The sequence below is a fragment of the Eleutherodactylus coqui genome, chromosome 2 (genome assembly GCF_035609145.1).
Source record: "Eleutherodactylus coqui strain aEleCoq1 chromosome 2, aEleCoq1.hap1, whole genome shotgun sequence".
Classification (NCBI taxonomy): Eukaryota; Metazoa; Chordata; class Amphibia; order Anura; family Eleutherodactylidae; genus Eleutherodactylus; species Eleutherodactylus coqui.
Window position 1 is genome coordinate 287,925,396 of NC_089838.1, and position 16,531 is coordinate 287,941,926.

The 16,531-nt window shown below is 42.5% G+C and overlaps 1 protein-coding gene across 2 annotated transcripts; it reads right to left on the reverse strand.

Moving 5' to 3' along the window:
* Positions 1-1,161: 1,161 nt before the first annotated feature.
* STC1 (stanniocalcin 1) lies at positions 1,162-12,581 on the reverse strand. Of its 2 annotated transcripts, none has more exons than XM_066590022.1 (4): positions 12,449-12,581; positions 4,754-4,893; positions 2,036-2,247; positions 1,162-1,793 (listed from the first exon to the last, which is right to left on the reverse strand). In XM_066590022.1, exons 1-4 carry the CDS (start codon positions 12,567-12,569, stop codon positions 1,523-1,525), a joined length of 744 nt encoding a protein of 247 aa, XP_066446119.1. In that variant the 5' UTR covers positions 12,570-12,581; the 3' UTR covers positions 1,162-1,522. The 2 variants fall into 2 exon arrangements, with proteins under 2 accessions (XP_066446119.1, XP_066446118.1); XM_066590021.1 differs by having other exon boundaries at positions 4,754-4,896.
* Between the last annotated feature and the right edge of the window lie 3,950 nt (positions 12,582-16,531).

Below are 16,531 nucleotides of genomic sequence, written 5' to 3' on the forward strand. Positions count from 1 at the left end.
GTGCACAAGCCAGACAAAAAAGATGGTATGCAACATTTTTTCTTTCAGTGTAGGCAGACATCTAGCATCAAGACTGATGTCCTGGATGCCATGAATGATCCAATAGAAAAGTACAGGATCAGTTCTGGCATCAGGATTCCTCCAGCATTTCCCTACCCTGCCAGAACAAGGGAACTAATGAAGATGGAACAATACCTCTACCACCTATTGGATAGCAGAATTCTTTCAAATCAATGTTTGACCCTTTATACTGGTCTGTAGAGCAATGATTGGGAATTGAAAACCAAGCCAGAATCATGCACAGCTGTTTCGGGGTGTTTGCCCCTCATCGGTGTCCAGAAGGATCCTAGCTTGGCTGGTGAGAGGCCTGTGACGTAGGTCGGGAAGGGTAACATCTCTCCTTCAGGAGAAAACCTAGAAGGTGAGTGAGGAGACGTATAAGGCTATCCATGCTCCTCTGGGTAATATGCAAATAAGGAAGATGGAGCAATACCTCTGCAGCGCCACCTATTGAAGGCAGCATTCCCTCAAGAAGAAGGGAAAACTGATGTTCTTACATGTCGAAACGCACCGCTGATATTTCATGCCGTGTTGAAGATTTTAAGAAGATGATAATAATACTCTTGTGCAGTATTCCAAGTGCGGGTCTCTCTTTTAAACATCTGTATTGGTTTGCTGTCTGTCTCCTCTGTGCTCAAGTAAATCTAATAAACATTGATTTTTAAATAGGAATGAACGGGATGATACCATATGACCATTACTGCTACTCAAGACAGTGGCTGGGAATTAAGTGCTGTACCAATAAATGCATAAGGAGGTAATCAAAGACAACATATTCCCACTACACAGCACTTCTGCATAGCTATGCTGTCATATATACATCCCCTATTTTCATGTTTCAGCATTACTAGGCTTTTAGAGAGCTGTGGCAGCCATATTGGTGGTCACTTAGGTTTCCCAATAACTGTGGTTGGGCTGCTGATCTCCTGTGTCCTATGCTAGATCTTCAGTGGTATGTCATGATATTTCACTGCCACAGTCACACGGTGTGCTGTCACTATGGACCAAGAAAACTTAGGAAAGAAGGGAAGGCAGGAGACTAATGAAAACTGTTAAGGTAAGTATATTACAAATTTTATTAATTTGCTATCTTAGGCATAGCCAAAGCTTATGAAAATTCTTGGGAAACCCCTTTCAGGACTTGTTAGAAGAGGATGAGTCCATAATCTAGAGCAGCAGTCACCCATTCTGGATTACATTTTAGGTGAGTAAATGTTGATTTCTTAAGAAATCTGTAAGACATTACCAATGAACAGGCACAGGTTAAAACTGCTACCTGAAGCAAATAAAGAGGTAAGAATTCCCTATAATAGAGGAAACCATCATCCAATCCATTTACTTAGAGAGTTGAGGAAAGATAGTAAGTAGGTTACTCAACAAAGAACGGAAGAGAGTTTGACTTGAGTTACATCTAATACATTTTCTGGCTGTGATCGTTCTTATCCTTGAATCTTTGTCATTGCTAATCATCTTCGAAGGAATCTTGGGTAGAAGATAGAGTTCCAAGGTCTTTATTTCTGAAACTACGGCTATAGACTCGAAGGGTCTGTGGGTCAATATTTCTCTTGCGGTTAAAGTCTACTTTAGGTTGAGCTTGGGAACACTTGTCACCTTGAAGGGTTTTAAAAAGACTGGCTAGATTAGGTCCAATCTGTTCCATCAGGTTGTTCCTCACCGCTGTGATTGTCCCTTCATCACATTCCAAAAGACTACTCAAGAGTTTGTTGTAATATCTGTAAGAGAGAAGGTAGGTAAATTTATAAGACTTCCAGCATAGTTCAAGAGTTAACATACATTGAACGCTGTACTAAATGTCTATCCATTATGGATAAGCTGCCCTTCACAAGAGGTGAATCTTGAACTTCATGACTAAGCATTACCTACATAGCCATTTTCCATTACATCTATAGTTGTACAACATTTTTGAAATATGATGAACTGGAGAACAACATGAACGAGTCCAAGGAAGACTTACCTATTGGAAAAATGCTGTGGAAGATGCACAACCTCAATGAATGCCTCTAGGTTTTGACGGGCAATAGTGCAGAGATCAAATTTAGAGTAACAGTCGTCTTGTACTTCAGCAATCATCCGCTGAAGATTGGAACATCGTCTGATAGCCAGGAAGACTTTTGAGGTTATACCACCAACTATGCACTTAAGGCTGTCCTTTACGAACACTTTGCCCTGACAGGAAAAAGTGAGATAAATATATTGTACCAGGTGCAGTGGATTGAAGTAACATTTGTAGATCTGCATTTTATGTATTCCCTATGCATGACGGAAGTTGGGGATTAAATGGGGTAAGCTGGTCATACACATATAAACATTGTCAGTCTCTATGATTTTGGTGGGTTCTGCCAACGATCATAAGATGGTCATACACAGTAGAAAAAAGTATGTTAATGGTTGAAGAATAGAGATGAGCGAGTATACTCGCTAAGGTACGTTACTCGAGCGAGTAGTGCCTTAGCCAAATATCTCCCCGCTCGTCTCTAAAGATTCGGGGGCCGGCGCCGGTGACAGATGAGTTGCGGCGGCGAGCAGGGGGGAGCGGGGGTGGGGGGAGAGAGGGAGAGAGAGATCTCCCCTCCGTTCCTCCCCGCTCCCCCCCCGCCGCTCTCCGCCCCCCGCCGGCCCTCGAATCTTTAGAGACGAGCAGGGAGATACACGGCTAAGGCACTACTCGCTCGGGTAATGTGCCTTAGCGAGTATACTCGCTCATCTCTATTGAAGAACCATCGAAGAAACAATCATCTGTTGTGTGAACCCAGGCTTACAGCAGCAGAAATGCAGTCCTAAGCTCTCGCTCATGACCTGAAGGTTGTAAGTTCAATCAGGTAGCCGGCTCAAGGTCCACTCAGGCTTCCATCCTTCCGAGGTTAGAATGTTGTTTATCAGGAAATATTTCAATTAGGTACATTAAGAATAAAAAAAAGGCCTGCATAGGCTTTCAAAAAATTTTGCCAGTGTCTACATACGTAGTCCAGTGAGGCAAAACGCAAAGGGACCTCCACGCTGGTTTGCCCTGAGCATTTGGTGTATTTGAAACAGCTGACTCCTTTCTATTATAACTATTATATCTAATTCCACTGAGTAACTTTGCTGAGCATGGATATTTATATATAGATAGCATTCGCTGTCCTGGACGGACTTTCTACCAGTATATTATATGTTTCAATTCCTCATCATTTATAAGATATCTATTTGCTGTCAGTGAATGAGAACATACTTGATTATATTCAGAGGCAGCAAACCCGTACATACCTTGTCCTGCTTCCATCTGGGAAATGCATACAATTGTATCCAGTCTAGACAATGCTCTGTGAGCTAAACAGCCTGACAAATTGTAGTAAACTAGCAGAGTGATTTGTGTAGCTGCTTCTGATGTATTTATCTCACAGAGCATTGTCCAGACTGATAGAATTGCATGTAAACAATTATGGCATTTACTCAAAGCCAACATATATCTAAAGGCCCATTTAGACACAGCGATTATCGCTCAAAATTCGCTCAAAAGCAATCTTTTATGCGATAATTGTTGCATCTAAACACGCGGCCATCGTGCACTGTTCATGCACTGTTCGTTCATCGCTAATTTCAAGCAAGCTAGAAATGACCCATGAGCCTTATCAGCACCGCATGCTGATATTTCAACGGGTGGTGCTGCTAGCATTCTTTCAGCTGGTATCCTGCTGGCAGTTTTCAGCAGGACACCAGCTGAAAGTTTCGAAAACAATGCAGCTATTTGCATATACAAAACAGCTGCATTGTTCTCCGAACCATCGCAGTGGTATCCCGCCCTGGTTGCATAACTCTTAAGTAGCTAATTAGCTACTTAAGAGTTATGCAAAGATGATCGCTGAAAACTGTCACTCAAACTGTCGTTTGAGCGATTTTTGAGCAATCATCGCTCCGTGTAAATGGGCCTTTACAAATAAAAGCTCATCCAAATCAGCATTAGGGTATTTTGTCTTCCTGCTCTGGACCCCGATGACTATAATGGAGGTCAGCTGGATTTCTGGTGAGCAGTCCGGCATTTTGCCAGAATTTACAGGACAAAATAGCGCTGCTAATTGCGGAAATCAGTGACGGAGCTTACAAACAGAACCTCCAATGCTTATGTGAACAAAGCCTTACCAGGAACTGAAACACAAAGTGTATTAGGAAGGGGTAGACCTTTTTATTTATGCAGTGAAACCACCCTAAAATTATCGAATATAAGCTTTATGCACTTGATGTTTATTTAAAACTATGTATACATGCTTTGCAACAATGTATATGTAGCAAATAAATGCTATCACAGATAATCAATTTGCCACAGCACTCACACCACCTTATCTTGAAAGGAAGGACAATCTTGAATATATGGTGCACGCTCGACACGATCCTGGATCCTGGATCAGATGTATATCAACCAAACAGAGAAGAGAAGAGCAGCACTCCAGGGAATTAAATCAAAACGATGTCTTTATTGTGCCCATGAACAACGTTTCAACCCTAATCATAAGGGTTGACAAAGACCCTTATGATTAGGGTTGAAACGTTGACATCGTTTTGATTTAATTCCCTGGAGTGCTGCTCTTCTCTTCTCTGTTTAGCAAATAAATGCTAATAGATAAAACAACTAAAAATAAATAGGTACAATACATACAGTGTGTGTTAGCTGATGAGCGTGTGGAGGTGTCTTTACCTGAGTATCAAATTTAGCAGCATTGAACAGGAAGGACTTGCAGATGTCATAAAGGCCGTCAGTGTCACAGGTTGTGTTCTCCAGACAGACGAAAGCTCCACAACCCACTGTCAACGCTCCATTCAGGCAACGGATGACTTCTACTATATGGAGAAATATTGTAATGCATATCGTTAGTTAAGAAAAATCTTTTAATGAGATGTATAATAATATGCAGCGTCTATAGGTTTGCCCCCTTGGACTGGATTTTCTTGAAGTAGTAGCTATAATTTGACTCTTTACTAGTAAAGACAAACTTCTGAAAACTGACACATTCAATAAAAAACAAACATAAAAGAATGCATAAATATTCACGCCATAAGCCTGGGTTCACACGGGGCGTATTCCCGTCGGAAATCCCGCAGTTTGGCCACAGCCAAAACCGCGAGATTTCTGACGGGGGAACCGCTGCAGAAAAACCCGCGGCGGCTTTGAAGCGGCCCGGACGCTCGCTCTTCCGTTGCGGCTGACGCTCCCGCGGCGGAGAGAAAAAAAGAATTGACATGCTGCATATTCTGAAACCGCAGTTGCAGCAGCCGCAGCCGCAGCTTCAGCCGGACTTACCGCAGCGGATTGACCGTCCCGTGTGGATCAGATTTGAGAAATTTCGTCCACATGGCTGGCTAATCCCGAGAATAGCGGCCGCGGGCGTATTTGCTGCGGCGAAATTCCGCACGGAATTTCCGCGGCAAATCCGCCCTGTGTGAACCCAGCCTTACTGTGACATGTCTATATCTTCAGCACAACATACAATAACAGTTAATGGCAATAGCTAGTTTCACGAGATTCTTGTATACACTTGTATCTGCCAGGTCCAACAGCTGATGAATCAGTTTCCTGGCAAAGAGAAGACAGAAGAACGCTCCATACAAATCAAGTCTAACAAAGTTATTAAAAAGTACCAGTCAGGGAATAGATATTAGAAATGTACATTTAGGAAAGTCTTCGGAAAACGCAAAAAAGGTATACATATGCCCAGAGCAGGTAGTGAGGAAGATATCAAAGACCTACAGATGTAGCAAACATGAACTTAAAGTGGTTTTCCAAGGAGAATACTGCTGATGACATCTTCTCGGGATAGGTCATCAATAATTGATCAACTGGGGTCCACCGCTCGGGACCCCGACCGATCAACTAAGTGGGCGCATGCTGTCAGCACCTCAAATACACAGAGGTTGCGGCTGAAGCAGCAAGAATCTCTGCGCCGACCTCTGTGTAGTGGCCGGCACTTGTAACTGTAGGCATGGTACTCATTGAAATCAACATGAGTCGTGCCAGCTGTTACAAGCGCCAGCCACTACACAGAGGTCAGTGCGGAAACTACCGGTCCGCCCTCTGTGTATTTGTGGCGCTGACAGCATGCGCCCGCTCAGCTGATCGGTCAGGGTCTCGAGCAACAGACCCCAGCCGATCAATTATTGACGACCTATCCTGAGGATAGGTCATCAATAGTATTCCTCCTGGGAAACCCCTTTAACACTTAACACATTATGAAAACCTAACTACAACGTACTACAATGCTATAAATCAAGTTATCATGATGGATAACAGTCATGTTAGTGATTGCTACATCTGTATGACAATTTGTGACATGTCAACAACAACTGATTCACCAGTTACATCTTTATGGGAAAGTTCAAAGAGAAAGTCACATCAGCAATGACACTTTGGTTACAATTTGCCAAATTGCTTGGAAAAAGCAAGTGGGAAATTGAGCTTTTTAACAATGCAAATTACTCCCTTTTTTGAATAACTTAAACAAATGAGCCCCACCATAAAGAAAGAAAGTAGCAGCATACTACTGTGGGGAAGCCTCTTTGTAGAAGGTTCTTGTGGATGTAAAGTGTAAATGAATGACACAGAATGAAAGAAGAAAATCTGGAAGAGGAAAACCTGCTGCAGATTACAGCATAACTGCAGCTTAACATAGTAACATAGTATGTTAGGCTGAATGAAGACAATGTCCATCTAGTTCAGCCATATTTCCACCATCTAGTTGATCCAGAGGAAGGCAAAAACCCCAAGAGGCAGAAGCCAATTTCCCATTTAGGGGAAAATTCCTTCCCGACTGCATAATGGCAATCAGACTAATCCCTGGATCAACCTTTGATAGTTCCTACCTGACTGTTAGACCCAAAAATACAAACCCGCTGGTCACCTAATGTCTATATCCTGTAATATCCTTCCACTCGAGAAAGACATCTAGTCCCTCTTAAACTCCTCTATGGATTTTGCCATCACCACATCCTCAGGCAGAGAGTTCCACAGTCTCACTGCTCTTACAGTAAAGAACCCTCTTCTGTGTTGGTGATGAAACCTGCTTTCCTCTAGACATAGCGGATGCCCTCTCATTACCATCGCAGTCCTAGCTATAAACAGATCATGGGAGAGATCCTTGTATTGTCCCCTCATGTATTTATACATCGTTATTTGGTCGCCCCTTAGTCGTCTTTTTTCCACGGTGAATAATCCCAATTTTGATAGCCTCTCTGGGTATTCTAGTCCTCCTATTCTGTTTATTAATTTAGTTGCCCTTCTTTGAACCCCCTCCAGCACTGCAACATCCATCCTGAGCACCGGTGACCAGAACTGTGCGCAGTATTCCATGTGGGGCCTGACAAGTGCCTTATATAGTGGAAGAATAATGTTTTCGCCCCTAAACCTCTTTTAAAGCACCCCAAGACTTTATTAGCTTTTGCAGCAGCCGATTGGCATTGGTTGCTTCTTGCTGAAGAATTATTCATTATCAATGCAAAATCCCTAAACATAAAGCCAAATATTCAAAATATTTCATCCTGAAGGAGCCTTAGAAGGAGACTAGTTTTCAATCCAGTTAAAGCTACTCTTCTCTTCTGGGTAAAAATTAGTTGAGAGACCGAAGGCAGGGAATTATAGAGGCTGGCTATTGTCTCTTTTCGATCTGCTTGTTCCTGGGACCTCTCTTCATACTTCCAAGAGTACCTGATGCACATTGAGCACTGGTGGTGCATCGGTAGTCGAAGACATTACATGCTGCTCAGAGGGGTCCCATGAACAAACAGATCAGCAGCTTAACTGAGAGAACAGACGGCACTTGTAGTATAACATCATCTTCCAGTTCCTAGCCAAATTGTGTCGGCGGTATGGAGGGTCACTTTAAGATGTTGGGGTTGGGTTGGAAATAATTGATCATTCAGGTTCTGGTGCAACTGGAAAGAACTTTCCCAAGGAAAAGTTGAGAGAAAGTGCAAAGCTGACAGACTGTTCCACATAGACTCAAAGCTGCTTAATTGCCTCTACTTATGGGCTTACACAGATGAACATATGCGCGAATGCACTTACCGCAATGGAGCGTATTTGGCATGTTAGAAGGCTTTGTCCATGTGGCATCTTTTTTTACTGTTCAAAGCCAGTGCTATTGTGTGCGCAATAAGATAGGGCACGCTCATGGGAACGAACCCATTGAAATCAATGCCTTCGCTTCTTCACGTTTACAGGCTTGATTTTCATGTGCGCAAAACCTCCGCAAACACGTTCATCTGCCTAAGCCCTAATACTGATTTACTTAAGGGTATCTTCACACAGGGCAATTATCACCTGAATAATCGCTGGAAACAATGAATTTGGGCGATAGTTGTGCCAAGTACACATCGCCACCCAAAGGGCACTAAGCTAACTGTTGCTTGGTTTATAGCTCAGGGCTTAAATATAGGAATGCGTTTGCAGAGCTTTTTGCAAAACGCAACAAAGCGAATCCACAGATTTCAATGGATTTGTTTTCGCGAGCGTGTTTCCTGCGTGCAATTATCATGCGTGAAAAAAATAGGTCTTGCCCCATCCTTCTGCTTTTTTTAGTGCAAAGTTTGTGGGAAAAAAAAGACTTTTTGACTTGTTCATGCGCAAATAGGCTCCGTAGCAGCAAGCGTATTTGCAACCTCACCTAGAAACCAAGCAACTATCGGCCAGTGTAAACAGGCAGTCGTTTATTTGTGAATGACTGCCTGTTTGCAATGAATGGAGGTGGGTGTCCAGAAGAGATCTCCGTTCTGACTCCAATCTCTCAACGACTACCATGTTGAAAACACAGGAGCGATAGTCAGTGGGACGGCTATTGAGTGCTTATTAGAGATGAGCGAGTATAATCGCTAAGGCACATTACTCGAGCGAGCAGTGCCTTAGCCAAGTATCTCCCCGCTCGTCTCTAAAGATTCGGGGGTCGGCGCGGGTGACAGGTGAGTTGCGGCGGGGAGCGGGGGGGAAAGAGGGAGAGAGAGATCTCCCCTCCGTTCCTCTCTGCTCTCCCCCGCCGGCCCCCGAATCTTTAGAGATGAGCGGGGAGATACTCGGCTAAGGCACTACTCACTCGAGTAATGTGCCTTAGCGAGTATACTCACTCATCTCTAGTGCTTATGCTTTAAGGGCTTCTTCAGACGAGCACGTTTGACAATACGTTCGCTGCTGCGCAATTTGTTTGTGCATGGAGCAAATGTATTTTGAGCACATGCCTGTGCAAGTATATTGGGCGTATTAGCGCAGGCATTGCTTGTTCACATGGGCGGGGTAATCACCCAACCGTGATTTAATTGGCTAATTGGTCTAACTAGGTGCGGGCGATCGGGTGTATGCTCAGCATTTAGCACATGCAGATGTGAGTATTTGCATACCTCCCATAGATCTGCTTGGGGCTTTTTGGTGCACAAATACGCAAAAATGGAGATCGTATTCTTTGCGCATGCAAAAAAATTTAATGAGAAGGAACTTCTTGAAATCAATGGCTTCTATTCTCTGCGTTCTGTGCATGGGATCTACTGAAGGAGCCCTAAAAGGGTTGACTTGTTGTGTTTGTACATTTATGGTGCGTTTTTATCCCGTTATGTGGCCGTGAAAATCACAACCGCATAACCCAATGAAATGAAACAATTGATTTTAATGTTTTCGTTTGCACTATTGGGATTCATATATGTTAATAGTACGCAGGAGAAAAGATAGGACTTGCCCTATTGCGTGCGATTTTTGAAAAAAATAAGTGGGAAGATACGTCCTGCCTTATCTTTCTTCCACGTGGAAGAATGGAGAATGGAGGTGGAACATGCCAGAGATCTCTTCTGGACACCTAAATTAATAAAAAAATAAAGCTTGTTTTTTGTATAGCGCCAACGTATTCCGCAGCGCTTTCAGGTAATTTACTTATTAAGCAGCCATGAGTCTGATTTCATTTACTGGTACATGCCCAACCCAAGATGTGCAGTTGTCGTAACTGAATCTTGTACTTTGTGTGTTTATCACTAGAGATGAGCGAGCGTACTCGTTTAGGGTGATTTCGCAATCGAGCAGCACTTTTTTCGAGTAACTGACTACTTGGGTGAAAAGATTCGGCGGGCGCCGGGGGTGAACGGGAGGTTGCAGAGGGGAGTGGGGTGGGGGGAGAGATAGAGAGAGCTCCCCCCTGTTCTCCACTGCTACCCCCCGCTCCACCATGCCGCCCCCCCGGGCACCCCCCGAATCTTTTCGCCTGAGTAGTCAGTTACTCGAAAAAAGCGGTGCTCCATTGTGAAATCACCCTAAACGAGTACGTTTGCTCATCTCTATTTATCACATAACCAGATTGTGACAGCAAGAAATGAAAATCATGAGGAATTAACAGAAAAAGCAGATTTGAAAATTATTTAAATCAGTGTTGTGTTTTCCGTTTTTTTCTTCCGTTCTCGGACCAGAAAAAAAAAAGTCTGCAGCACTATTTCTTCCATTCAAAATAACGGACCCACGCCGGAATGTTTTTTTTTTTTAAGTCAATGGGAAACAGATGCAAACAGAATGGTTTCCATTACTATCCGTTATTTATTCCATTTCACAGATCCGTTTTTCCTAACTGTGGGAGAGTACAATAGACCATTCTGTTGCAAACTGGGGAGAAACAGCAGCATAATGGAAACAAACGGAGATCAAAGAGTTCATTTTTTGACTGATCCGTCAAACTTTTTTGTTATTGTTTCTGTTATGAATCCATTTGTCATCAGTTCGTTATCATTTTATAGCATCTGATACATACGGTAATCCTGTGAATGCAGCCCTGTATATAGTTACTTGTTGGTCGGTGTAAGGAGTTGTTCAGCATCATGTTTAGTCATCTGTCAAGCATATACATGTTAATACGAAAGAAACAGCTAAAAGCATGAATAGACTATGATTGGTCCAGCAGACTTCAGACTGTTGAGGACATTCGTCCAGCTTTACATTTGTGTACATTTTTTGTGGGATAGAAAAGCTTTTTTCTGCCTCACTAAACATATGCTTGACATGTTATTTACATTCCAGTCATTTGGCAACATGAACGCTGTACATTTCCATAAGTTTAAATGCATAGTTTTTTTTGTTCTCAAATGCATAAAAAAACCTAAAATTGCTAAATGATAAAACTTTATCTAAAAGAAAGACTTTGCATTAAAAAAGTATCTGTTTTCACTGTAAAGACAGACACAAACATGAAAACATACAGCTCTACTTTACCATAAGCACTAATAATAATGTGCATGTATGCTTACAACTGCATACTATACATTGGTATGTGCTTTCTACGTATGTTTAACTAATACACTAAACATACATAAAACACGGGATGTCAATAGCCCTCAGAAGACCTTCATAAAGTAGTTGTACCAGAATCACAGTCACAACTTTTTCATCGGTAGTGCTGAGACACCTGACAATCTTGAGAACAGGGGTTTCATGTACCCCCCTCCCCAGTAACGTCAGAATGGAGAGCTGGCAAAGCATGCATGGTGGGCGATCCATACATTTTGATGTGGCTGGCGGAAATTCATGAGCGCTCGGCTATCTCCGGCAGTCGCATTGAAAATGAACGGAGCGCTATCGCGACCAACGGTCCATTCAATCTCCTCCTAACTGCGAGGGGTGCAGTTAGCTTGCAGTGATAAGAACGAGTGAAACAGGACCCCCATTTTTTGGACCGGTGGGGTCTCAGTGGTAGCACCACCATCAATCACCAAGTTTTCCTCCCTGCAGGGGATAACTTGCAATTCTGGTTCAACTCCTTTAAATCCACAGTGCTATTGTATAATGTAATACTTAGATGGGTATAACATGAGTGACCACATTAATGCAATTGTGCTATTTCCACAGGATATCAGATATACCCTGTTTCCCTGAAAATAAGACATACCCTGAAAATAAGACATAGCATGATTTTCCAGAATTTTTGAGGATGCAAAAGGATTTTTCAGGCTTTTTGAGGATGCTCGAAATATAAGCCCTACTCCAAAATTAAGCCCTGCTAACAGTTAATTAAAAAAGTCAATTTAAATAGTCTCCAGGCAGCTATACATGTAAAAAAGTTAAACCTTTTTTAACAAAAATTAATATAAGACACTGTCTTATTTTGGGGGAAACACAGTAATAGGTTTTTAACTCTTACATATTAGGATATGCAAGCTGTGATTTTTACATAGGACCACAGGGAGATTACTGCATCAAATATGCAACCCAAAGAGCTAAATGATAAATTCAGCCCAGTTTCACTTTATTTTACCCATATTCATATATATATATATATATATATATATATATATATATATATATATATGTGTGTGTGTGTGTGTGTGTGTGTGTGTGTGTGTATACAGCACCCTATTTCCCATTTCCCCGCAGCCTGCCCCTTACCTAAGCTCTGTGATGCTCCTCTGCTCTTCCTCACCAGCACTGAGTCTCCGAGCTCTTCATCGTCGTAGGCTGAGCACACACTGACCAGCAGCACAAGGAGGAGGTTGCTCTTCAGATTCATTCTCCAGTCTGACAGCTCAGACCCTTTCTGGCTGGTGGCTGAGATCTGCCACATTTTATACACTACACTTATCTGCACCATGCATCAGCAGCCAATCCGCAGTCTCCATCATCAATCCATGCTCAAACCCATTCATAAAAAACTGAAACCCCCCACCGCAGGTTTCTGGGAAATTATGACCACCTACTTCAGAAAGACACCTTCCTGGCATACATAGACAGGGGTGTGCATCAGGTTTCAATGCTAGTCACTACCTTGCCGATCAGTCAGTGATGCCACTTAGTGTCACATCTCACATTGTGGGGACTTAGTTTAATTTTCCTAAAACTTTCTGCATCTGCTATAAAAAATGTCCATAGCTGAAAATCTCCAACGCGACTAATGTTAGATGCTTACGGTAATTTCCTAGACATCCTCACAACAGAAAAACCAGGCGATTCAGGGCATTGCTGAGTTATGGATACCGCTAGATGATATGGAAATGCTTTTTTGATTACGTGTTTCTGCGCCAGAATGGCACCTTCATCAGATCATAAGCAACATACGGGCACAGACAAGTTTAAGGTCAGATTCAGACATCACATACTGATTTTTGAGGTTTTCTTCCAAGTCCTGCCACATTCAGGGCTTGAAAAGCATCTATGTATGGTAGCCATGGGAGCCTCCAGTATGCTCCGGGCTGCCATACCAGCCCATCGGCACCCTCTGACCCCTGCTGCTGACTGTTTAGAAGTGTGGTCAGCTTATATATAGTACAAGCAATCAAATGATCATAAGTTCAAGTCCCCTGTGGGAACTAAATAAAAGTTTTAAAAAAGATTTAATAAAGTTTTTTTGAACAGTTATGAAAATAAAAAAAATTTAAAGGTTCAAACCCCCTTCCTTTTTCCATAATTCCTATAAAAAAAAAACTAAAACAATTTAAAAAGTACTGCTGTGTATGTACCACATAGAAATACAATTCGCAAAAAAACAAGCCCTCATATGGCTATGCTAAAGGAAAAATTGAAATGTTATGGCTCTTAAAATGCAGGGATGAAAAAACAAACAAAAAAAAGTGGTAAATCTCTAGTGGTTAAACTTGTCTGTGTGAGTATGTTGCCTATGACCTGATGTAGGCGCCATTTCGGTGCAGAAACTCGTAATTGATAAAGCATCTCCATATAATCTTGCTCCATATTAGGTTTCCACAACTCATCTCCGCATTGCCCTAAATCTTCTAGTTCTCTCCTTTCTATTCCACAATTCTGCATAGAGGCTTGGATACCTTCCGTTCCCAGGAGAGGCAGCAGCAGACACACGCCCATAGTGCCTGCGGCAGCACTCCTTGTCAAGGTGAGCACCTTTTTTGCTGATGTCCACACTTTTTACTAGTGATCCTCGCTGCAGCTCATATTTATGCCGAACCGTGCTGCTGTTTGCACTGCAAGAGGGATTGTGAAAGGAAATGCTACTAGAGATGAGCGAGCGTACTCGGTTCGGGTGTTTTTGCACTCGAGCACCGCTTTTTCCGAGTAACTGACTACTTGGACAAAAAGATTCGGGGGCACCGGGGGGTGGGGGGCGGCGTGGTGGAGTGGGGGGTAGCAGTGGGCAACACAGGGGGGAGCTCTCTCTCTCTCCCCCCCCCCCACTCCCCTCTACAAGGCTTGTATAAAGAGTCTAACATTGACTTGAAGGAATGCTGCCTTCCAATAGGTGGCACTGTGGAGGTATTGTTCCATCTCCTTTATTTGCATATTACCCAGAGGAGCATGAATGTCCTATCATCATGATGTAATGTACCACAATGATTCCTCATCACAGAAATGTTTTCTAGAATGAACTGCAGCAGTTCCTTTAGGGAAACTGTGAAACTCCGAACTCTTGGATCCTAACTAATTTTATAACATGGCAGGACACAAATTAGTACAAACATAGTATAACATAGTATGCTAGGCTGAAAAAAGACAAATGTTTTAAATCATGCTTTGCTTCCATTTTCCATCAGGCAATTCAAATTTGACAATACTAGATAAAAATGTAGATTGGGTGCTCATCGAAAAATGCTGATGGACCATTCAACATTAAATATGGGCGCACCCTGGACCCTAAACAGACAGCTAGGGTCATTAGAGGAGTTCCAGTTGAAGTTGTAGATTTCTGCCACCACTAATAGTGACTTTTGGTACATTGTAGAGATGAGCGAACATGTCCGTTACGGACACATCCGCACCCGGACACCGGCTTTGCCGAACACTGCAGTGTTCGCGCGTAAAGGTCCGGGTGCCGCCGGGGGGCGGGGAGATGCGCGGCGGCGCGGGCGGCAGTAGCGGGGAACAGGGGGGAGCCCTCTCTCTCTCCCTCTCCCCCCCACTCCCCGCCGCACCCCCCCGCGCTGCCACGGCGGCCCCCGAACTTTTTCGCCCGAACACTGAAGTGCTCGCAAAGTTCGGTGTCCGGGCGAAAAAGGGGCGGGGCCGAACGTGTTCGCTCATCTCTAGTACATTGTCATTTCTCCTGTGCGATGATGTCATTCGTTTAATGACCAAGACTTTATCTACAGTATGAATTCTCATAGGTATCCCTTTTATTCATAGGATGAATAGCTAGAGGTATAACCAGTAGAAAGGAGAAGATTGTGATCCCGCTGTATGGAGCTTTAGTGAGACCACATGTGGAATACTGCGTTCTGGAGACCTCATCTATAGAAAGACATTGATAAAATAGAACGAGTCCAAAAATGGGCTACAAAAATGGTAGAAGGTCATTAAGGACAAAACTTATCAGGAAAGACTTAAATAACTTAATTTGTATAGCCTGCAGGAGAGAAGGGAGAGAGGAAAACATGAAGGAGGCCTTTATGTATGTTACAGGAGGAGAGAAGGGGACGTCATGGAAACCTATATAATATATTACAGTGGGAAAGAAGGGATAGGCGGGCATGATGGAAACATACATACATATATATATATATATACACACACACACACACACACACACACACACACACACACACACACATATATATATATAGGTTTCCATTATGCCCCCTATCCCTTCTTTCCTACTGCAATATACTATAAACCTATATTACAGTAAGAAAGAAGTGATGGGGGCAAACCTGTATATATTAGTGGAGGGGAGAGGGAGACATGATGAAAACCTTGATATACATATTAAAGGTATAAATAAGGTTCAGGATGGAAGTGCTTTTATTTGAAAGTTAAACACTACCCTGTTTCCCTGAAAATAAGGCATATCCTGAAAATAAGACACAGCATGATTTTCCAGAATTTTTGAGGATGCAAAATGATTTTTCAGCCTTTTTGAGGATGCTTGAAAATAATAGCCCTACTCCAAAATTAAGCCCTGCTAACAGTTAATTAAAAAAGTCAATTTAAATAGTGTCCAGGCAGCTATACATGTAAAAAAGTTAAACCTTTTCAAACAAAAATTTATATAAGACACTGTCTTATTTTCGGGGAAACACGGTAGAATAAGGGGTCGCAAAAAGATTTGGGGGAAAATCAAAATCAATATCTTATGGAAAGAGTAGTAGACGCTTGGAACAGATTTCCAGCAGACATGGTTGGAAAATAAACAATAAATGAATTCAAGCTGACTGGGATAAAGGAAAAAAAAAAGCAAAAGGAGATAATATAAGAGCAGACTAGATGGACCATGTGGTCCTCTTCTGACGTCAATTTTCTATGTTTCTATGAACAAAAAGGATCAAAGGAAATATAAATCTCTAGCTATTTTCCATAATAACGTATTGTACCCCTTTTAACACCAGTAAGGCAGCCAATCGCATCCCAGAATGTGTTGAGTCACAGACATTAGTGGTTTTCGTGCTTGAATTGCTCGTCTTCGGTTTTGCGTAAGATCCCCCCACATTAGTTACTCCACTGTATTTATAGCGCTAGTGATAAATCTATTACTATTGAACTTCTCATGCAAGAACATGAATGAAGCTAAAC

What these genes read in the sequence shown, in the direction of transcription:
- STC1 (XM_066590021.1), bottom strand. Translation starts at nt 12,569, where the DNA reads ATGAATCTGAAGAGCAACCTCCTCCTTGTGCTGCTGGTCAGTGTGTGC. An exon ending in AGGAGCATCACAGAGCTTAG is followed by an intron (nt 4,897 to 12,448) that starts GTAAGGGGCAGG and finishes TTCTCCATATAG; the next exon opens with TAGAAGTCATCCGTTGCCTG. An exon ending in CTGCTAAATTTGATACTCAG is followed by an intron (nt 2,248 to 4,753) that starts GTAAAGACACCT and finishes TTTTCCTGTCAG; the next exon opens with GGCAAAGTGTTCGTAAAGGA.